Source organism: Syzygium oleosum, unplaced genomic scaffold (genome assembly GCF_021117445.2).
Source record: "Syzygium oleosum isolate NSW1041296 unplaced genomic scaffold, Sole_v2.1 Sole_v2.29, whole genome shotgun sequence".
Lineage (NCBI taxonomy): Eukaryota > Viridiplantae > Streptophyta > Magnoliopsida > Myrtales > Myrtaceae > Syzygium > Syzygium oleosum.
The window spans coordinates 1,635,628-1,660,024 of NW_026607513.1; the positions used below are offsets into that span (position 1 = coordinate 1,635,628).

General features: G+C 37.8%; 2 protein-coding genes across 2 annotated transcripts; one reads left to right on the forward strand and one right to left on the reverse strand.

Moving 5' to 3' along the window:
- Positions 1-7,232: 7,232 nt before the first annotated feature.
- LOC115677908 (cytochrome P450 77A1) lies at positions 7,233-9,518 on the forward strand. The gene is made up of 2 exons (XM_030601155.2): positions 7,233-8,307; positions 8,697-9,518. Exons 1-2 carry the CDS (start codon positions 7,341-7,343, stop codon positions 9,320-9,322), a joined length of 1,593 nt encoding a protein of 530 aa, XP_030457015.1. The 5' UTR covers positions 7,233-7,340; the 3' UTR covers positions 9,323-9,518.
- A 4,615-nt stretch (positions 9,519-14,133) lies between these two features.
- Positions 14,134-19,532, reverse strand: LOC115677799 (uncharacterized). Its single transcript, XM_030601016.2, has 8 exons — positions 19,322-19,532; positions 16,604-16,671; positions 16,383-16,469; positions 16,062-16,262; positions 15,033-15,197; positions 14,893-14,946; positions 14,646-14,789; positions 14,134-14,562 (listed from the first exon to the last, which is right to left on the reverse strand). Exons 1-8 carry the CDS (start codon positions 19,530-19,532, stop codon positions 14,134-14,136), a joined length of 1,359 nt encoding a protein of 452 aa, XP_030456876.2.
- Positions 19,533-24,397: the final 4,865 nt, after the last annotated feature.

Here is a 24,397-nt window from a genome sequence, read left to right on the forward strand (position 1 = left end):
ATCCTATTTGATGTAAAAAGCACCATATGCTAGTCGTCGTAATTGAGGTTATCGCTCAAAATATCATCACGATAACGCGTCATAAGTTAGGTAAAAAGAAGAACTTAGTGACATTTTGGCGCGAAAAGAATGCGCAACACTAAAAAACACCTCCGGATATTTTTAGGATATTTTTAGTTTCACGAAACGACCACAAATATCGAATTCGGAAACATCATTATAGGCTAAACAAGTATCATGAAGCCTTTTTCCCTCCTCAAGCTCAAATCAAGCAACATTTTCCTTTATCATTTACTTCTTTCAGCTTCATTACCAGCTCATGACTCTCTTCCAATGCAATAACACAAATAGGAACCGAAGTAAGATTAAAGCATACCAAAAGTGCAAAATCTATGGTGCGAACTCTCTCGTTTCCCTAGGGCCCATGGCATTGCCTTTTTCATCATATGTTTGCATCAAACGCACAAGAAATTGCACATAATGGCAAGTTAGACATTATAAATCAGACATTGACCATGCAAAAGTCATCCCAATTGCTCATAGTGGAGATTTTCTGTGTTTTCTATACAAGACTTAGCGCATGAGTCAAAGTCTAATATTATAGCGCTTGTATGAAGTTAATGTATTTTCATTGAAGGGAAAGAAAAATGAGGTAGCAGATTTAATATGACATATATCTTATAAAACTAATTGAACCTTGTTCAGATTGTTTGTTTGAATTTCTGTGCGCATCAATCTTTTATATTCCTGCTCTAACCCATTTTTATCTTTTCTTTTCTTTTCTTTTTTCTTTATTTAAGTATTAATAAATAACCTATATAGCTTATCTGTGATTACATATATTTTTATCTTATTTATATTCGTGATTACGAATAAATTAATGTTGATAAATACCCTATATAGCGTACCCGTTGTGTGGAAAAACATGGAATCGAATGCAACGTCAAAGTTGTATATTTTAAAATTATCTTAATTATGCACAAATTGAAATTACATGGAGCTATTGGATGCAAATCAAATTGTGATATGGATTTGAATTATTTCGCTGGAAGTTCATCTTTGTGAAATAGAAGAAAAAATAATATTCTGACTAATTATTTATATTTATATCGATGATTTCAATATAAAACCATGTTAGTTCATTGGACATAGTTAATAGGGTTAATAATACCCAAAACTCCAAACTGGTACACATATGACGAATTTACCCCAAACTAATTATTTGACCATCAAAAATCTCAAATTGATACACCATGACAAATTTACCCTCCGCTAATTTTCATTAAATTTTACTGTCAAATTACTAAGTTGGATGACACGTGACAGTTCACGGGTGCACCGGTTTGGGGTTATCACAAGTGTAGTAGTTTCTAATTTTCATGGTATCAATTCAATTTAACGGAAACTAACATAAGGTAAATTTTTATCAGTTTAGGGGTTTTTGGTTATCAACAAATTAGTTTGGGGTATATTTGTATAGTCAAACTACTACAATTCCTTGATATGCAGGACAAAGTTTCAACTTAGGTGATATGTACAAATTTCCCGATATGCAAGATTAAGTTTCCAATTTATTAAGATAACAAAGAGCAATAGTAAATATACTTGATCATTAGAAACTTATCATATCTAACCTTAGCTAAAAAACGTTGGGAAAGCTTCTAGAAACGTGAGATACAAAAAATTGGACATTTATATTTATGTTTCCAAGAGTTTAGGTTCCATACAGTTCAATTTTATATTATCCCATTCGATATTCTGACGTAAATTTTATGCTAAACTTCTTATGGTGTATTTAGATTTGTTTTCTTGCAACATATATAATAATGTATTCATCATTTTTAGTTAGTTATTCTTTTGTTGTATAACATGAATATAAACACGATTTGTACATAAGTAAAAACTAATTCCGCAGCGAAACGCAGGTTACAGCCTAGTATATTTGATATCAGAGGTATACACAATAATCATACATCAGTATGTCTCCATGTGATAGTCCAATAATGAAACCTCTTATAACGTACCTATCTACATGGAACATCAAATCCTTACATCAGCGGAAATGCCACATTAAAGCAATTTTCTTTACCATGAAATGGTGTGATGGTCTCATACTGAGTCGTTTGTACCTAATCCATCGGATTAAGGCTCTGTTTATTTCGCGAAATACGAATGATTTATAAAATATATTCCTAAAAATGATCACTTGTATTATTTGGGAATTTTTTTCATTGTCGACAACAATTTATACCTAAACATTTTTGTAGACGAGAAAAAAAATTCTCATTTACTAATTATTTCAAGTAATACAAGCAATTATATTTCAAAAAAATATTTTCTTAATCATTCATTTCTGATGAAACAAACGGGAGCCTTGATTTCTACTTAGAATCTACCATAACTCAACATCGCCCCGATGACACGCAGGACCGACGCTACTTCTCCCTCATATGCCCATGTACTTGAGAAATTCACTCTTGCCCCAAATCAATCATATGGCAAGCCACCCACCAAGGATGCACCTTGCACAAGACCTGGCAATGGGGCTATTCCCAAGTGCAGCTCCGGCAATTCCCACCGCAATCATGGACAAAGAGGCCATGACTGAGGCAGCCACAGTTCTCAATTTGTGACCTTGTATGAAGACTGCAGCTAGCAAAGGCACTGACCCTCCGATTATATAAGTCACAGCAGCACAAGCAGCCACAACACTTGGGCTTGGGACCAACCAATGCCTCTCCCCAAACCCCATCCTCATTTCCCTCTTCTCTTGGAACTTAATTCATGATGTCGTATTGCATGTACACCGACACGTACTCGGCATTGGCCAAGCTCAGTGCGCCAGCGACGAGGGTGGCGAAGCAAGTGAGAAGCAAGGGCTTGATATCATGATGATGATCCTTTGGGGTCACCATTCCCACTCCTATCAGCACGAGGGCCATCGCTGTTAGGCCTTCGTGGCCTCCCAAGACGATGGCGCGCAGCCACAGCGCTCTTGGAGAGTAGTCGACCCATGGCCTCTCTCGAGAATTTTGGTTATCTCTCAAATCTTGTTTGGGCTTAGGCTGTGTGACAATAACCTCCATGGAGACTTTTTTTTCTGGGAAAGTGTGGTGGAAGACCTTCAATAAGGTGATGGAAAGGAGGATGGAGATGCTGTGATTTTTATGGGTTAGAGAGCAAGTCTCTTTGGTGGTATATATAGACAAACCTTGGGACTAAAAATCCTCTGAATTAAGTGTTGACATATTTGTGATTGCTTTATCTGTACTCCATTGCAATTCTAACCTTCAGAAACTCATGTCTCTTTAAATTTGGACAGTTTGTCATTGAGTTCCGTGTTTGTCATTAGTTTCGATATTGCCGCTGAACTCAGATCGTATATGATGCAAAAAGCACCAGATGCTAGTCATGATAATTGAGGTAATCACTCAAAATATCATCACAATGACTCGACATAAGTTAGGTAAAAAAAAGACCTCGTGTATTTTGGCGTGAAAGGAATGCGTAACAGGGAAATACACTTCCGGATATCTAGTTTCCCGACAAGAACAGTGAATCTCGAATTAAGAAACGTCATTGTAGGCTAAACAAGAGTCAGGAAGTCTTTTCCCTCCTTAACCCTAAATCAAATAACATTGACCCTTAATCATTTGCTTCTTTCGGCTTCATTAGCATCTCATGACTTTCTTCCGATGCAGGGAGTCAGATTAAAGCATACCAAAGTGCACATTGATTATGGTTCTAACTCTCTCGTTTCCCTTCGACCCATGGCATTCCCTTTTTCATCAAATATCTGCGTTAAACGCCAAACAAGTTGCACATCATGCAGGTAACTTTTGTGGAGCAGTATCACTGACTGTCTTCCTTGGTAATATAGGGTGGAATAAATGTACCTAATGACGATAAGATCAAGCAAGGATATGGTTTTAATAGGTTCACCGTTAAAGCGCAGGAAGCTTAGCCACGTTTAGTACCAAAATCGCTCTTGCCTTTGGCCTAGGGGAAAAATATTGTGCATGACTCGTCTTATGCCTAGTTTCGAGGCATACAATTTGAGCCGTTTCTGGTAGACTGCATCACCAAATATGGCATCGGTAAGCGAACTCGAGCATCGCCTTATGGAAAGCATAAAATCAGAACGGACATGAATTAGCACAAAGATTTACATAGTTTGGTCGTACATGCCGTTGTCTGAAGGAGAGATGAGACGACCTATCCCATCAAAAAATTTGCCAATGTTATGTCTTCTTTGCAACGCTAGTCTTAATTACATCCCTTTCACAGTGTCTAGAATCTCAACGTGAGTTCTTTCAACGGAGTAAGTCTCTTTGATGGCTAACAATTAGCATGCCAGAAACAGTGAGGCTTGCCAGTTGCTACCTCCGGACCTCCTCTCCTCATCTTCGACTAAGCCTAAGGAAACTTAAAATTCAGAAGACTAGAGAAACCTGCTCTTTATTTATGTGGTTCTTCTGTAGAATTAAGATCCGATTGTAACAATGCAAGGACTGCTGTTGATGGGCTCTAACTAGCTAGGTATGCTATTGAGCTCACTTGTAAGCTTCTCTAGGTGATCTTCGATGTCGAAGGTATTGGATTTCAGTAGCAGCAGTTTTCTAACAAGTGGCATCAGAATAAACTTGTGATTGGGTGGCTCCTAATAATGTGCCCCAACGCATTTGAGAAATATTTCAAAGAAAGGTATTGCAATATATTGCGAATGAGGCCATGGGTGCAGAAAGCCAAAAAAACAAGTGCTGTAATGTAGGAAGCTAGGACTGTATCAAAATTACAGATGACGGAAGAGATCTCTACTACTATTGATGGAAGAAGGGTCTCATGTAGTAACGGAGTCCTTGAGGATGTCAGCCAAAGAATGCCGTCATAATTCGGTCTAGCAATAATAGAGGCCATGGTTGAAGGTTGCTTTGGTGCTCAATCGATTATATACTGGTGCAGATGGCTGATCATACCTGACTTTAGGCTGAGGGAGAATTCGCCAGACATGAAGGCTCACACCTGCCAAGCAAATTTCTTAAGTCCATATGTGAAGGCGCAGATCAAATAGAGTCTCACATCAGATAATTAATAACATATGGACCATCAAGAACTCAGTGCACACCTATAAGTTCTATCCTTGATCTAAGATCGATCATCTTTTCTTTAAAGGCTCCATTCGTTTCGCGAAAAATATTATGTTTCTGGAAAATATTCTCCAAGAAGCCATTTTCTTGGGTGGCACAATTTTCCAGTATTCGGCTGAAATCTAAGAAAGTCTCGAAAAATATTTTCCTCCTTGCAATAATTTTAATAGTTTTTTTTATTTTTTTCAAAATATTTTTTATTTTCTTCTTTTTCTTCTTTTTCTTTTTCTTTTTCTTCCTTGGCCGGTCGCCGGCCAAGGCGGCGGCCGGCGACCGGCCACGGGCAAGCTCGAGCCTCGCCACAGGCCGGTGAGGCCGAGCTCGCCCAAGGCCGGTTAGGCGAGCTCGGGCCTCGCCAGATCCGGCGAGGCCGAGCTCACCCACGGCAACCGGCCAAGGAAGAAGAAGGAGGAAAAAATAAAATAATAAAATAATAAAAATAAAAAGAATTAGAATTTTAAAAAATAAAATAAAAATAATTATAATGCATGATGAAAGAAGGAAGGCGAAAATGTTTTTTCCATGACTAGTTTATTTTCTGTGAAACGAACACCGGAAAACCCGGAAAACGTTTTCCCGGAAGTTATTTTCCGTGAAACGAAAGGAGCCAAAGATTCAGTTATAAATTCTAAAGCATACACACACATATGCAGAAATGAGAGTGTTGACCCTTAACCCACGTCAGTTTAGGTGCGGGTCGGATGCCATCTTCTTTGACAAAAAAATTAAGGAGGATGGACTGCACACGAACCTAATCAATGGATAGAATAATTCGGTTGGAGAACGAAACATCTTCGAACGATGTAGACTTTTTTTGTGCGGCTACAGAACAACTAAAAACAAAGTTCACCTCTTGAACTTGAAGTATACATATGCCATGAACATTGAAACCAGTCTCCATCAAGATATCTGGCACATGGACAAGAGTCCAATTTGGACCAGGAAATGACGCCAAATCCGGGCGTCCAAGAAATCCAGTGTTTTCCTCTTCGGGTTTTCGCATGCTTTAATTCGGGTCAGGTTTTGATCGGGTGAAAAAACTCGAGACGTATATTAGCACCAATAGTGGAGGTACGAGAATATGTTGAAACTAAATCAAAGGAACTAAACTAAAAAGAATGAAGTGTTGAGGAACCAAAGCAATCAGGTAGAGAACCCAACATCTTCAGAAATATTAAGGGAAAATGACGCAAATGATACCTGAACTTTGGCCCAATGTATAATGTAGTCCATGAACCAAACATCTTCGAACTATGGAGGCTATAATTGGAACCACGTTACTACACCACAATGCCCACCTTCACTCTAGGTCTCTTCCACTAGACCGAATCATCAAGGTCGATACCTTCATCAGAAGAAGTCTCTAAGTGGAGGCCCCAATTTTAGCCCATCAACATATCAAGTTGGATCCACATTTAGTTAAAAGTTTAAGGTAATTATGAGTGAACTATGATATATTAACAACTCCATACTTAATCAATTTTTCGATATGGGACTTTCTAACACAATTCACGGGTGGAACCTAACAGGAGGTATTCTCTCTCTTTTGAGAGACCCCGACTCGATCAACTTAGGCCCACCCGAGCTCGATATCTTTCGCTAACTGCAGTAAACGTAATTGAATAGCGGTTGCTACCGTCTCAACTACCTTTACCAGCACACTTTCCTTTGTTGGCCATCTCCAATTAATTGCCGTTCAAGCACTAGCTTTAACTTCACCCTTCGCATGTCTTCATCAAGAGCTTGAACAGTGAAGAAAAGTTCATCTCCCGTCGATTGACAGTCCATTACCCATGGGGAATAAATATAAAATTGACGAAAAAGGATAGACATCATCAGGCATATAAGTAGTGATCTACTATCTACGTCGTTCGTACTCATGCATCTTCAATATCTCTGGTAAAGATAATCAATACCGTCACTTACCCGGTACGAGCCACATTTATTCACCCCCCTTCATGACCGGTAACATACACATTCTTCCTGGAATTTGATATCGATACTCGTTTTGCTGGTTGGGATTAAACTCAAATATGAACCATAAAACATATCGTCGAACATACTCGGCGCATTGAATTGCTTCTTTCCACCTCATCATTTGTTCGATATCGTTTTCGCATGCTACCCAACTTCGACTTATAAATTTCCTTGGACTGTCTCATTATTTGCAAGCTTCTCTTCACTCAACAAACAATGGAGCTTTCGGACATCCTCATATTTGGTCTTGCCGCCGTCCTCCTCTGCCTGTGGTGGCGATACTCTCCCTTCCCCATCTCCACCGTCGCTCATAGGTCGAAGCAGCGGCTCCCTCCCGGGCCACCCGGCTGGCCCTTGGTAGGCAACTTGCTCCAGGTCATCCTCCAAAACCGCCCTTTCATCTATGTTATACGCGATTTACGTGTGAAGTATGGCCCGATCTTCACCATGAAGATGGGCCAACGCACGCTTGTCATCGTCACGAGCTCGCAGCTCATCCACGAGGCCCTCGTCCAGCGCGGCCCGCTCTTTGCCACCCGCCCGCCTGACTCGCCGACCCGCCTGGTCTTCAGTGTCGGCAAGTGCGCTATCAACTCAGCCGAGTACGGCCCACTCTGGCGGACCCTCCGGCGGAACTTCGTCTCCGAGCTCATAAACCCGGCGCGGATCCGGCAATGCTCTTGGATTCGGAAGTGGGCGATCAAGGATCATTTCAAGAGGCTCGAGAGCGAGAGCTTAGAGAAGGGCTACGTGGAGGTGATGAGCAACTGTAGGCTCACCATTTGTAGCATTTTGATATGCCTATGCTTCGGCGCGAGGATCTCCGAAGAGAAGATCAAGCACATCGAGGGCGTGCTCAAGGAAGTGATGATGATGACAACGCCAAAGCTGCCGGACTTCTTGCCGGTCCTCACGCCGCTCTTCCGCCGGCAACTGAAGGCGGCGAGGGAGCTGAGGAAGAGGCAAATGGAGTGCCTGGTTCCGCTCATCAGAGAGAGGAAAGCTTTCGTCGAGGGCGGAGGCAAAGTGAGCGAGAATGGGGGGTTGAGAAGCGAGTCTCGCTTCGAAATGCTGAGTCCAGTAGGCGCAGCATATGTTGACTCGCTGCTCGGGCTCGAGCCAGCGGGAAGAGAGCTCGGAGATGAAGAGCTGGTCACGCTTTGCTCCGAAGTTATTAGCGCTGGTACAAGAACATTCCTTTCTCTTCAGTAACGATTTGGTCCGTACCATTGATATTGCACCGGAAGCTGATGCATGCTGATCTTCCCCTTACATACGAATCATATGATATCTTTGCAAGAATTTTGGTCCTTTTTTTTTATTTTTCTACTTTTTTTCTTTGCTAGAGGCATGTCCATTTTTCATATATTGCGTTCAAGTTCATTAGTTATGCGACAATTTAATTTCGCCTATGTCATCCGTCCGACCATATATTTTGACACGGAGCTGTACGAAAGGAACACTTAATTCTTCTAAGCTTAAAGAATATTATGACCTTGTCCGGATCTTTTTTGTGTCATTTGTTATTTTCTTGTTCAATTCCTACAGTGACCTAACTGTTTATTTCTTCAGGTACTGATACTAGTGCAACCGCAGTGGAATGGGCGTTGCTCCATCTAGTGCAAGACCAAGACACACAACAAAAGATATACGATGAAATCGTCCAGCATGTCGGGAAAGATGCACTGGTCAACGAGAACGACGTCGAGAAGATGACGTATCTCGGTGCCGTGGTCAAAGAAACGCTCCGGCGACACCCGCCGAGCCACTTCCTCCTGTCCCACGCGCCAACGGAGGAGACAGAGCTCGGCGGCTATGTGATCCCGGCGCAGGCCACCGTGGAGTTCTACACTGCATGGGTGACCCAGGACCCAAACCTGTGGGCGGACCCAGACAAGTTCCGGCCTGAGCGGTTCCTGGATGGCGATGGCATCGGCGTGGACGTGACGGGGACGAAGGGCGTCCGGATGGCGCCATTTGGCGCAGGGAGGAGGATTTGCCCGGCGATGACCTTGGGCATGTTGCATGTGAATTTGTTGTTGGCGAGGATGGTCCATGCATATCGATGGATCCCCGTTCCGAACGACCCGCCCGACCCGACCGAGACTTTCGCCTTTACCGTGGTGATGAAGAACCCTCTCAAGGCAATTATGTTGCCCAGACAAGAAAAGAGTAGCCTTGGGGGAACTATTGAGTAATTAAGGACCCTCTTAATGTTTAGTTTGATGTAGTTCATTATGTTATGCTTGAACTAGGTCTCGTGTGATGGGTCTATTAAAGGATGATAGACATCGACATAGATGTTTGGAAGTAGTGCGAGCAACTACTATATGCTGTCTTCAGTTTCTGAAGAACATTTTAAGGTTTTAATAATCATTCTATCTTTTGGGCATACTTATAATTATTTTCTCTGAACATTCACCACACAGATCTACAAGCTTCTTGAGTTTCAGTTCATCAAATTTCTCCAAAATGAAAAGCTTACTGCAAGGACGGCCAACGTCCCTGTAAGCGATTTTGGCTGAAAGGACTACACTGGCATAGGACTAAATTAATCAAATTAAAAAATTGACTAAATTGGCATCTGCATAATAAGTTTGAAATTTTTTTGGTAATTTTTATGATATCTTTTCATGGTATAGAAAGTAATGATAGCCTGATGTTAAAACAAATTTATCTTCCAATTAGCATATTTCACATCAATCACTTAGTAAATCAATCAATTCATGAATTGCTCTTAATATACATACTAATACTATGCGTGTTGATGCACCCGCTAAACATGAATGCCTTGCATCTACTTTTTGTTTCTTCACTTGAGTAGGCAAATCAATACTAAACATAAATAACATTTTTCTCTCTTGTTAGGCATCATACGATGGATACAATACATGATTGTGACATGTGGTACATTAAGTCAAAGAAGAGAGAGTGATGTCGTAATCTATAGCACGCAGACAATGTGATTGGTCGGTCACACTATGTCAGCAGTGTTAACCAACACGAACATTTCTTTGTCTCTTTCGGAATAATACCTACGAGAAATTCATCATTCCTTACTTGTTTGTTTGCATTTGCAATTCGATTTTGGATCTTTTATTTGTTAGGACATTTTTGCAACACCTCATACCCCATGTCCCAACTTCGCCACCGCCAAATCTCCTCCTAAGCTTTGAACGATAAATGCACACTTCTCTTTCCTAAATCACTTTCTAATTAGTAACACATCAATGGCTAGTTTCAAGCTAAACGTAGGTTACCAGAACTTTCCACGTTCAGCACTAAAAATCAGTAAGGGCCCATTTGGCAACTTGCCAAATAATAAAATTTTTTGTTCTTTTGTTCCCAGAATCAGTTTGGGAACAGAAATCCGTTTCTTAAATTTTTTGTGCCCGGGCATAATTTTGCAAAAAATTGTCCCCAGAATCAGTTTTAAAATAGAATCAAGAAGCAAAAAAAAGTAGCTTCTTGATTCTGGAACAATTTTTTCATTTCTGATTCTTCTTGGTATTCTTCTTTTTTCTTGGTTTGTTCTTCTTCTTCTTCCCGGCCTACCCCCGCCTGCCGCCCACTTGCCGCTGCCTGCCGCCGCCTGCTGCCGGCCACAGGCCAAGGTCGGCGAGGGCGTCGCGACCCTCGCCGATGGCCAACAAGGGTCCCCCTCGCCGCCTGGGCAAGCACGGCTCGCGGCTGCGACGACGAGGCCTCACCATGGCTGGGCGAGGCTCGACCTCGCCCAGATCTGGTGACGGCGAGGGCGGCGGTGAGGGCTGCGACGCCCTCGCCGGCCATGGCCAAGGAAGGGAAGGAAAAAAAAAGAAAAAAAAGAGAACGAAATATTTAAAAATTCAAAATATTATTAATAAAAAGAAATTTTGTGTAATTACCAAACGCATTTCTGTTCTTTTTCTATTCTAAGAATAGAAATTTTAGGCAGTTACCAAACGCCTTCAAATGCTTAGAAATTGTTCCCGAGTACGGAATCAAAAAAAATCATTTCTGAGTAGAATATGTTCCCGGGCACAGAATGGTTACCATGCACAGCCTAAATGCCATTACTGTATAGGTCCAGTAAATCTATTTCAAAGAAAAATTACCAAAAAAGCCATAATGGATATCAATTTAGTTCTAAACCTTTTAATTTGGTCAATTTAGTCCTAACCCTTTTGACGATTTGCTAATTTAGTCATCCGTCAATTTTGGTCAGAAACCATTGGCGTGGTCACCGACCAACCTATGTGATACAACCGGCACTGACGTAGACAATTTTCACATATTTTTAAATTTAAAAATAAAAGAAAAAAAATCAGAAAAACTGTGATTATTTTCATTAGTCTCGAGTCTCATTGTGATTTTGGTTTAGTATAATCCAATGATTTTAGATAAAGAATTTTTGTCCAGTAAAAAGAAAAGGACTTGAGGTGGGCAATAAAGACAGAGAGATGCAGCAACATCGATTCCTTCTTCATTTCCTTCTATTGGTGACCAACAGTAACATTAACTTCTGCGAACAACCAAGTTATCAAAACATGGTTAGTCTCATTTACATTTCTCTGTGCACGACCGAAAACATTACCAGAATTATCATGCGGAGGCATTTACGTGGACAGAGACCTTTCACAGCATACGTTCCTTGTGAGGAAAACGTAATCAATTCTCATGTACAGAGCACCTACTATATTTTTAGGGGGTTTATTCTCATGTGATCAATTATCATGAGAGTGAGCTCCCCGAGCACTTGCATTGATAACTACTCTCCGTTCGCATCGTGCCGGAACGATTAAGATTGTAAAACCCCAGAAAACGGAACTCGGATTCGATTCCTCTATATATGATCTTTCTAGGTCTTAACCTATACAAGATAGTGCATGTTTATGAACCCTCTCGTCCCTAAGTCGGTAATCCATCTTTGAACGGTTGAGATGATAGATTTAAGTCGGTGGTCGATGTAACTTTCGTCGTCTTTGATCGTGACCTTCCTTGTCCTGATCCTTTGACGGATCCTAATGGTCTTCTTCGTGATTTGGAGGCTTTTATCGAGCAGTTTTCGATCTCAGCTCTAAAGATTTCTTCTTTGCCTACGATCATTGTTCCATTGGCTACAGGGAATCGCTGTGTTACTGTTCCCGATAATTCCGTTCCTCCTTGCCATTGACACTCGAGAAATGCCCTTTCGCCGCTTTCCTTCTTCGCCCTTCCATGCTCGCATTTGCATTGTCTACCATTGAAATCTTTATCGCGTATTACCGGTCGATTGTTCAGCCCCTAATTTCTTATTATCAAATTTATAAATGCCTTGTTAACATGTAAGGTAATCATGTTTTCGGTTTCGATTTATTTGTGCCAGGAATGTTACGCTTGCTTTTACAATATGCAACTATCATGTCCAACTCTTTCTTGGGTCGAGTGTTTCTGTCTACAATCAGAGAACGAAGACATTGCAGTTGCAGCTACTATACTGCATCTGGTGTTGCTGCATCTATCTTACCTGGTGCCCATACTGCTCTGCCATAGAATATATATGAGGGCACATTGCAATCCAAATTTCAGCAATTTTTTCTGAGTGTTGGAGACAAGCCTATGATTGGAGGTGCCCATGATCAATAAAATGGAATCTTCTTTAGTTGACAAGAAACCGACATCTCTTGCGAATGATGAGTGTCGTGGAAATAACGTAAAAGTTAACTTACAATTCAAGTCAAACGTGAAAAAAAGAAAATTACTACAGAAACTAACGAGAAACAATAAGGAAAATGAGAGATTTGTGTGGTTCGATCTAAGTATCGATATCTACTCGCTCGAGTGTTTTCCAGCCTTAGAGTACAACCAAAGTACACCCCAAAAGTGTTTCTCAAGTAGGAAAACTCTTAGCACTTCTCTTGTGCTCTCAAGTTAATAACAGAGTAAAACTCCATCTCTTATACATACACAATATTTGTATCCGAAATTTAAATAAAAAATAAAAAAAAAACGTACTCAAATTAAAAAAGCTATTTAAATTGGGTTTCCTTTACCGGCTCAAACTCAAGACATATTCTCAACAATAAGCGTATGCAAATTGAAGACGTCTAACAACATTTGATTTTCGATTTTAGGTATATCTCAAAATTTGTCTCAATTTTTTGCAATTTTATAGAAACAAATTTCTTCTATGAACAATAGGTTGTCATTTTGTATATGCAGAACTTGCACTATTATCTTAAGGTAAGACTTCTCACCATTGAAAAAGAGAGCGGGCCGCGGAATAGAGCAGGTAACAAATGCAAGAAAAGGGTCGTGATACCACAGGAAGTGGCAGAATGTCCGATATGGAGGAACAAATGTTGTTCTATTTGAAATTGTGATAACACGTCAAAAATTTGCCGAAGGCATTCATGAACAAAAGCCAAAAACAAAACAAATGCTTTAAAGCAAAACTCGTGGTTTGATGATGCAATTGAACAAGTACATGTCACATTATTCGATAAAGCGAAAAAGTCATTGAATGCCCAGAAAACCGCTTCTTTATTTTGATCGGAAGATAAAGGGACGTACCGAGCACATCTCATTGTGTAAGAAAAAGTGGTGCATATTCCACAACAAGAGGGAAGAATAATAGCACAACAAGAAAATAAGGACATTACAACTATCGTAATTCTCGTACGGTATTTACTTGATTTTTTAACCCAATGATTCAATATTTAACTATCTGCCACAAGATAAATTTGTTCAGCAAGTGAAAAAAATCCTTCATATTTGTTTAGGTTCACATCGTGAATGACGATGCATCAGCTTGTTTTTCGCATTTTACATATTTTTCTTCTGATTTCATCCACAATCATCACATACCCAACAAAAATGTCATTCTACCAAGTTGCCTCTGCGCGCAATAAAAATTAGGGTTTTGGATTGTTACTCGTAGTAATGGCAATCTCAGTCTCAAGAACAAAATAAAAAATAAGGATCAGTTTGCGAACAAAGGTGTAAAACTAGGAATACGTTATTTTATCAGTAGCTTCTTCTGAAGTTGCTATCCTCTGCAGTAACCTCCGGGACCTCCATAGCTGATCATGTAGTCCATCTCTTGTCCGACATATTGACGGTTCTTCAGACCATAAACCTTGGACTTATCCACCCACTCTCTCATGTCCTTTGAACCAGGAAGATATGAATAGTCACCATGCCCATTAATCCAAAAAAGCTGTCGAAAGTATGCGGCATGTTTAAAGTCACGACCGGGCATGTGGCCACTTCCCATCGGCGGACAGACTCCATCGCCTCCGGCAAGGCCAACTCCTCCCCAAGCTGTATGCCGTGAACCATTGCGTAGATACAAGAACAACTCGTTGGGCCAGTAACCCACTTTAACCGGTGGATCGCTGACGACTACTAACCACCAATTTCCGGTTGCTCGGTCCTGGTTAGACAGAAAGAACTGCTGATGAGTTTTCTGCCTCAACTGGTATGATTGCAATATCTGTTCTTTATCAAATGCTATCGGAGTTAGATCCATTCTTCATTAACTTAAAAAGTAAAGCCTACCTGCTGTATAAGGATTGAAAACTCATATTGATCTCCACCATATGTAGAAGAATGACTAAAGGGAAGACCGGTGGTTATTCTCCTGTCAACTTGGACAAAACCTGGACATAATGTGTTGTAGCATCCATTACGGTAGCCATCGCCCTAAAGTTGATGCTTTAGTCAATAAATAAGAAAACCTATCTCCGATTTCCATCCTTGATTTTGAAAAGTAAAGGGAGAAAGAACGTATTATTTTTCAACTAACCGTCCAATATATGAACAATCGAGAACTAGTATCACCATAGAGTTGCGGAAAAACCTAGTAAAATATAAGAGATATTAGATTGTTCTCAGATTTTTACTCATACGCATAATCATCTTCTTGATACTCATAGGTATAATTACCTGCCAGCCAGCTGCTATCATGCTAATATGATCGGCGGGACCAGTTTCAATCCATACATTATGTGAACTAAACTGATCATGAGCAACAGTTAGATTATATATGGACAAACTGGCGTAAATACCGAATTTAACATTTCTTATCTTGTTGTCTACCAAAGAGACCACCTGCAAATGACATCAAGTAATGATATTACTTGAATGGGCAAAATGGAAATATCTTTTTTGTTCACCTAGTCATGTTTTCTTCATGCACCGCCAGGTATCCTTGGAAGTAGTTCACAATGGTAAGGGTGCCAAAAAAAGCCCAAAAGGCCCGAAATTCCAAGAATTTTCAGGCTTGAGTAACACCGGGCTGGCCTTCGAGTAGATTTGAAAGTTTTCTTTCGTGCCAGTCCTAGTCTCAAGCATAAGATCCTTGGGCATAAATTGGCCTAGACCGGCACGGAATGTTCAAAAAAATCTGAAATTTTTGAAAAATATATATAGGAAATTTGATTGACATCATTAATTATTTATGAACCTCAATAAAATCTTAAAAATATGAAAATTAACTTTCGACCTCAAATCAGCCATAAGAAGTTTAGCCATGTTAAAGTTGACATGTGCGACTTCCGTTCTGTTAATGGTATTTATGACCTTTAATAAATTCATGTTAGTTATTTGAGAATGGTATGTTATAGTTTTGAAATTTGATACTGACTAATTAGAAAAGACAATATAACTAAATTTAGAACGCCTACCCAAACCAGCCTGAATCGAACATGCCCAAAAATACGTGATCAATATTTTAGAAGGCAACCAACTCTTGGCCATTTATAGAGACTGTATTGGAATTTTTTACATGTAGCTTATAAAAGATGATTTCAATCCATACGTGACTTGTCTTCTCTTGCTTCAAAAACATAAAGATGATTTCAACCTATACTTGACTTGTTTTTTCTTGATTCAAAAACTTTCGTGGTTAAATTAACTGCATTATCCAAGAGAACATATGTCAAGCACGACCTAAGAAGAGAGAGAGAGGTGTACATGTTGACTAGAAGGAGCATTTTGCTTCATAGCAGCTAAGGATGGAATCTTGAGCAAGGACTTTTCCTTATTCAAAACTTCCTTCGTTGCTCGAAGAATCGGGACTGTTCCAACTGGACAAGGTTCTTTCAACCCCAATTGTGCAGCGTTCACATTTGCAGGAGCTTTATGAAATCTTTTGAAATGTAAGTTTGGTTCTTTCTAAAAAGGAAAAGAAAACCAATTATAGAACTATCAAGTAGAACAATTTATGAGAGCAATATGATGTTGACCAAACTTGATTTAAAGTTGATCAACGAGAACATCATAAAAAATCTTTACCTGAACTTTATGTCCCTTCAATAGAGGATGTTCAAGCGCCGGTTGTTTGTCAATATCAAAACAGTCATAGACATCTCTTTCCGCAGTCTTCATAAAAAAATCATGACACAATCAATCTTTCATCAAATAAACAATGCTGGTATGAAACTCAACAAGATAAAAAGCAGCAAAACATGATAATAGAAATAACAAGATTCCCAAATAGATTGCAAAACGATTACCGAAATTGTCTTGATCGATGCCTTAACCATAAATTTAATCTGTCTTTCCAACTCTGTGTCATCATTATCTGAAACAGCGATTTCACAAATGGAAGCACCCAAGAATATGAATAACAAAGGCAAAAGTTTCATTTTCATCAATTTCATGCTGAGAAATGGAACTTGAAGATTGTGCTGCACATTCCTCTGGCTATGCCTATTTATAGAGAAATATTAAGTCTACTAATAATACTTGACAAAATTGGTACAATAAGTGATGTGCCACATTATTATTAAGTATTGAATATCGCCCACTTATCTAAATGCCCATCTACAGTATGTCCCATCACTTATCTTTATTTCGTATTTGTATTAATATTGCCCCTCATTCTTTGAATTTCACTAAATAATTTGGGGGTTCCAAGGAAGTTTTCCTTGCACATATATTCATGAGAATAGCCAAAAAAAACATGTTTTGGGAAACTTGTCAATACAGCTCCTAGAATGACTAATTCCAAAATTTTGAAGAAAAAAAGCTATTAATTTCTAAGATATATGTTCTTGTGAAAATACATTTGTAATCACTTTCCAATTTTGCATCTACGCCAATTAATATTACAGGCGCCTTTAACGTAAAATTATTGTAAAAGTGTCCTTGAAAAAATGCATGTCTGCCATTTTACCACCAAAAAATGCATGATCTCCACTTGTCTCGAAATTCTTCCACGTTGACCACATGCATTACGATTGGGAGGGCCTCAGTTATTTTCTAACGGTAGAGAAATTTAAGGACTCTTTCTTGACATTTTGAGGTTCAAACATCTTAATTGTTGAATTATTCAATCACAGGTTACCATGTTCATATATAGATTAAAGGTTGGGATGATCAACTTCATTTCCTAGTGTCAATTTAATTATGACTCTTTACATTTCTCTTTTTTTCCCCAAATTTTTGTTGAAATGGAGAAGACTTTTATGATGAAGCCATAAAGGTCAGATAGTTTCTTTTTGGGTGAACTACAGTTTAGTCCTCTAAGTTTCATTGTACGTACGATTTGGTCCTCTCACTTTCGTTTTATGCAATCAAATCATCTATCATTCTCGATTTGTGCAGTTTAGTTCTCTAAGTCTTATTTTGTTCGTTCAAGTCCTTTGACATTCTTGACTCGTGCAATTCATTACTTCCTTTACTCGCCGTAACTAACATTATCAAATTAGGGTTTCTTTTTTCTTGCTTTTCACAATTTGTTTTTCGCTAATTTGGCGCCACCTTAACATCGAGTGACATTTTTTAGACAATTTGACAACGCATGTAGTAAAATTTAGGGCTATGGCCTGTTACTCATAGTAATGGCAATCTCAGTCTCAAGAACAAAAAGAGAACAACAGTACGGAACTAAATATAAATAAGGATCTGTTTGCAAATAAAGGTGAATGTTCGTAAAATTCTGAACGTGTCAATGAACAAGTAATATAATGATAAGAAGAGTATCATCCCACAGAGATTGATGATTAATAAACCAATTAAATATTAAAAATAGACTAATTCTAAAATTTATCTAATAGATCAAAATAGAATTGAGAATAAATAAAAGTTGACAATTTTAGAAACAAAATTTTAGAAACTAAAGGCAAATAATCAATTAGATAAAATATGTTAGAGCATCCGATTTCACCATCACCACTAGATATGAATTTCATATCACTATGCATATAGAATAATATCAAACACGTGATAGCGTAATTTCCTAGTCTATTTACTATCCTATCTCTAGGTATAGCAAACCTACTCAGTTTATCAATCCACTATATATGTCTATGTGAATTTAAATAAACATAAGTGCATTAAAATCTGTGAATATTCCCGGTTTACAATGAATCTTTGGGACCACCTTATTACCGAAAGCCACACAAATAACATGGCATATCTCTATCCACATTTAATTCACGGTTATATATTATAAGGAGCAATTGCATATTATCGCTTCTCAGTCTCAAACATGCACATCAGATCATTCAAGTGGTGACCAGTCACTTAAAGGCATTAAGCACAATAATATATAACTCACATGAATGAAATCATTTGCAAAACATAAAAAGCATGAAACTCATATCATCATGATTAGGCTACATTGTAGCTCTAACAAAAGAAAATTAGAACATAATAAAAGAAGAAACGAAAATATAAATTAAACCCAACATCTTAAATCAAAGACAAGAATTATGTCACCACTTTTGTCTCCTCTTTAAAGTACTTGAAAAATTCTCAGAACAATAAAAAAAACTATCTAAAAGAAAAACTAGCTATACCCCAAAGTTATCTTATTTATAGGATAACATCCAAGACTCCTCTCATAAGGTAATTGCTTCTTTTTCGCATAAAATTAGGGAATAAATCGCAAAATTCCCAATGTGATATCCACCTTCTAACTCTTCTTTGGGTACGATATTCCTTTCATTCTTTTTGCCATATTTTCCTTATTTCTCAATGTCTCATTATGCTGCATAAAGAAAGAAAATTTAAGTAAATAGAAGGAAATCCAAATATTTTCTCACAAATATTGCATTATTTATTGCTTAAAATAGGTAAAATAACTCTACTTTTATAGAGTTTTTTTTTTTTTGCTAAATACTCTACTTTTATAGAGTTATCAGTGAAAAATTAGGAACACACATCCCTTATTCATGTAAGTTGTTCAAAGCAGCTTCTTGTTTAAGTTGCTATCCTCTCACAATAACCTCCCGGACCTCCATAGCTAATCAGGTAGGCCATATCTGGATCTTCGACAGAATGATGATTCTTCATATCCTTAACCTTGGACTTATCCACCCACTCTCTCATATCTGTCGATGGAGGAGGTGAGCAATCACCATGCGCATCAATCCACTGGAGCTGTCGAAAGTACGTGGAATCTCTAATAATGTCATCAGGCATGTGGCCACTTCCCATCGGAGGACGGACTCCATTGCCTCCTGCTAGACCAATTCATCCCAAGCTGTGTGTAGCGAACCATTGCGCATATTTAAGAATAACTCCTTGGGACAGTAATTCACTTTTACTGGTGGATCACTAACAGCTAACATTTTTTTTTTTTTTTATTTTTTTTTTATTTTTAAAAAATTAATAAAAAAAAAAAAAAAAAAAAAAAAAAAAAAAAAAAAAGTAATCTAACCTAACAAAAATTGGAACCAAAATCAAAAATCTTTTTTTTTTTTTTCCTTTTTTTCCTCTTTTTTTCCGCTTTTTCCCACCAATTTCGAGTTGTTTGGTCCTTATTAGACAGAAGAAACTATTGATTGAGTTTTTATATGAGTGTGGCTTATCGTGATTGATCTTTCAAAATTACAAACCATTCCCCCATGAAGTAATCAAATTTTCAAATTCTTCTATAGCTTCTAATACTTCACAGCCACTCTATCTCAATTGGTATCATAGCAGTATACGTTCTGTATCAAATGTTATCAGAGTTAGATTTGTTTTTCATCAGATAATACAGCATAATGTTAAAAAAAAATTACTTATATTCAATACCTTAAAAGGTAAAGCCTACCTTTAGAACAGGAAAAAAAAAAGGTAAGGCCCACCTGTTCTATATGAATTACAAGGTCATAAAGATGTCCACCATAAGTAGAAGAACAACGGAACGCATGACCGAGGGTTATTGTCCTATCAACCTGGACAAACCGGGACATAACATGTTGAAGCATCCATAGCAGTACCCATCGCCCCACAAGATTAAATAAGCAAACTTACCTCTGATTCCCGTCTTTGATTTTCAAAAAGTAAAGGGAGAAAGAATATACCATTTTTCAACTAACATACAACATATGAACAATCGAGAACAAATATCACCGTAAAGTTGTGGAAAAACCTTGGAAAAAATAAGAGATGTTAGATTTTTCTTAGATTTTTAGTCATACTCATAATCATCTTCTAGATATCCAAAAATTTAGTTACCTGCCAGCCAGCTACAATCATGCTAACATGATCGGTACGACCAGTTTGAATCCATACATTATGTGAACTAAACTAATCATGAGCAATAGTTAGATTCCATATGGAAGTTCTACCGTAACTCCATAGTTAATATTTTTTTATCATGTTGTCCACCAAAGAGACCACCTGCAAATGACATCGAGTAATAAACTAAACTGATGCATTGCTAGCTTCTTCTTCTTTTAAAGTAGTTTACAATAGTAGGGATGCCAAATATGACCAGAAGGCCCGAAAGCCGAACCGGCTGAATATTTTGGCTCGAGTAAGACCGAGCTAGTCTTTGAGTAGGTTTGAAAATTTTCATTTGGGCTGCTCCTAGTTGCGAGCCTAAGATGCTTCGGCTCAAATTGGCCCGAACCGACACAGAATGTTTAAAAAAATCTGAAATTAGAAAAAAAAATCATAAATATCTAAATAAATAATTTTAAATTAAGTCATGTATTGTTCATGAACCTCGATAAAGTCATAAATATATAAAGTTAAGCATCAACTTCAAATTGTACAGATTTCATATTGCAGGAGCTTTATGAAATCTTTTAAAATGTAAGTTCAGTTCTTTCTACAAAAAAAGAAAAAAGGAAAATCAATTGTAAAACTATCAAGTAGGACAATATGTGAGAGCAATTCTATGTTAACTAACATGTTTTTTAAGTTGATCAATAAGAAAATCGAAAAATCTTTACTGAGCTCTATGTCCCTTCAACAGAAAATGTTTGACTGACAGTTGTTTGTCGATATCAAATCAATCATTGATATCTCTTTCCTTGTTTTTCATAAATATATCATGACACGACCAATTGAATAAACATGCTTGTATGAAACTTGACGAGATAAATCGCATAATAACATGACAACATAAATCAAAAGATCCCCACGGTGATTGAGAAATAATTACCAAAGTTGTCTTGATCGATGCTTTCTTTCCAACTCCCTGTCATCCTCTTCTCAAACAGCGATTTCACACATGGAAACACTGAAAAGTATGAATAACAAGGCCAAACGTTTCATTTTCATTGCATGCTGATAAAGGGAACTTGATGATTGTGCTGCTTAAGGATCTGGACAATGAACCACTACAGTATTATTTCTCACATGTATTTAAAATACAAGATAGCTAATAATTTATGGAAAAACATTAACTAGAATAAATATAATAAAATAACTCTCCTAAGCTACAGCCTCCGCACGAGGAAAGATGAAATCCTATATTCAAGAAAAGATCAAATGAGTTTATCAACTTTGGATACTTTTGCCGCACTTGCCCAGAATATTATAATTGCTTGACTAGTCTTGCTGGACTAGTCATGATTTAATTACTGTTATTTGTGGCATGTATTTAAAGTACAATATAACTAATGACTTATTGAAAGACATAAAGTAAGATAAATGCAGAAAATAACTTTCCTAAGTTACAGCCTCCACACAAGGAAAGATAAAGTCTCACGTACAAAAGAAAGATGAATATGAGTTTCAACTTGGAACTCTTGTTTCCCTTGCCAAGAATACAATAATTGCTTGACTGTTCTTAATTTGATTGAGAACAAATTTTGGCATTGCTTGGGTGTCGAGAGCTATTTTCTCCAATACTGCTCATTCCTCTGGTTATATCTAAAGATGCTAAATCCATTAAGACTACTTTATAAAATTGGTATGCTAAGTGATGTGCTAGACTATTATTAGGTATTGAATACTGCTTGCTTGCCTAAATTCTCATATACAATCAGCCACATCACTTAACTTTATCTCTTTTGTAAATTAATATCAGTACACCTAGCACTGCTTCCACTTACAAACTCAGAAAGTTTATACGTTAATCAATATTAAAGGCACCTTCAACTTTTACATAGAGAATTTTAGTGTTAAACACTGGTCAAAGGAAAGAGCATTGAAAGACAAAGTGTCCTTGAAATAGTGCATGATCTCCATTTGGCTCTTTATTGACATTTGGAGGTTCAAACATCTTAAATCACTTGGCTAATCTCGCCTGTCAGTCTCTTATCCCATTGAAACTTAGTAATCTGAAACAGGAAGATTCTCCACTTACAAACTCAGAAAGTTTATACGTCAATCAACATTAAAGGCACCTTCAACTTTTACATAAAGAATTTTAATGTTAACCACTAGTCAAAGGAAAGAGCATTGAAAGACAAAGTGTCCTTGAAATAGTGCATGATCTCCATTTGGCTCTTTATTGACATTTGGAGGTTCAAACATCTTAAATCACATCTTACCTTACCAAAAAAAAAAAACATCTTAAATCACTTGGCTAATCTCGCCTGTCAGTCTCTTATCCCATTGAAACTTAGTAATCGGAAACAAGAAGTTTCTCCACTTACAAACTCAGAAAGTTTATACGTCAATCAACATTAAAGGCACCTTCAACTTTTACATAAAGAATTTTAATGTTAAACATTGGTCAAAGGAAAGAGCATTGAAAGATAAAGTGTCCTTGAAATAGTGCATGATCTCCATTTGGCTCTTTATTGACATTTGGAGGTTCAAACATCTTAAATCACTTGGCTAATCTCGCCTGTTAGTCTCTTATCCCATTGAAACTTAGTAATCTGAAACAGGAAAAGATCCTCATATCTATCTTGAAGTTGATATTTCAACAGTCTTAAGTTTTAAATTATTCAATCACAGATACCATTTTTTCTCTCTTTGTCGACAGACAAGCTCATCTCCCAAAAACTCTTCCCTCTTTTGAAGCTCTCACGTAAGCTCATTCTTTTCTCTCCCGATCTATTTTGGGAGTTTGTGTGTGTGAATAAATCTCTGCAGCTGATCTTGGGTGAACATGGAGACCAATTCGGCCATTCATCCATTCGTCTAGTCGACAGCTACCGAGGAGGGTGCTCGTGACGTGGCTCCATAACCTCTCCGAGATTAGGCCGCTCTCCTCTCTTGATTTAGATTTAGATCTAGATCTAGGGGTTTTACTCTCACGAACTAGATCTAGATATAGATATAGGAGTTTCTTACAGGTATTTGATATGTATTCTTTCAATATATTGATGTTGGTGTCTCCCCACGATGATGATGATAAGAACATTGAACCTAGACGAGCACTGCTGTTGCAAACAAAGTGGGAGATCTCGGTGTATGCTCATCACTGAATCTGGTGATCGGCCAACGAACGTCTACGGTAGCAAATATGTTCTTGATGGATGAGAGTATTCTTTTAGCTGCAGACTATGCTTTGTTATTTGCATTATAGCATTTGTTTTGTTCTGCAGTTATCTAGAATTTGCTAGGCTTAAAATCCTTCTATGTATCTCTCAAGCATTATTCTGAGAAATGAATGGAATCTTTCTTTGGATAAAAAAAATCATAGATTACCATGTTCATATAGGTTAATGGTTGGAATGATCAACTTTATTTGCTTGTGTCAATTCAACTATGACTCTTTACTTTATTACCAAAATTTGATTGAAATATAGAACATTCATGGTGAAGCTATAATGGTCAGATAATTTATTTTTGGGTTAATTCAAGTTTTAGTCCTCTAAGTTTCAGTGTATGTGTAATTTGGTTTTCTAACTTTTATTTTATGTAATCAAGTCCTGCATTGTTTTTTATTTGTGCGAATTGATCCTCTAACTTTTATTTTGTTCATTCAAGTCCTCTTAACGTTCTTGATTTGTGCAATCCAATGCTTCATTTACCCATTGTAACTAACATTATCAAATTAAGTTTTTCTTTTCAGTTTGTCTTTTGCTAATTTGGCGCTCATTTGAGGCCACCTCAGGGGCGTGTTCCATTTTTACTCGAAACATCTAAAACTTTTTTAACATATAAATGCCGAGACATAATTTCGC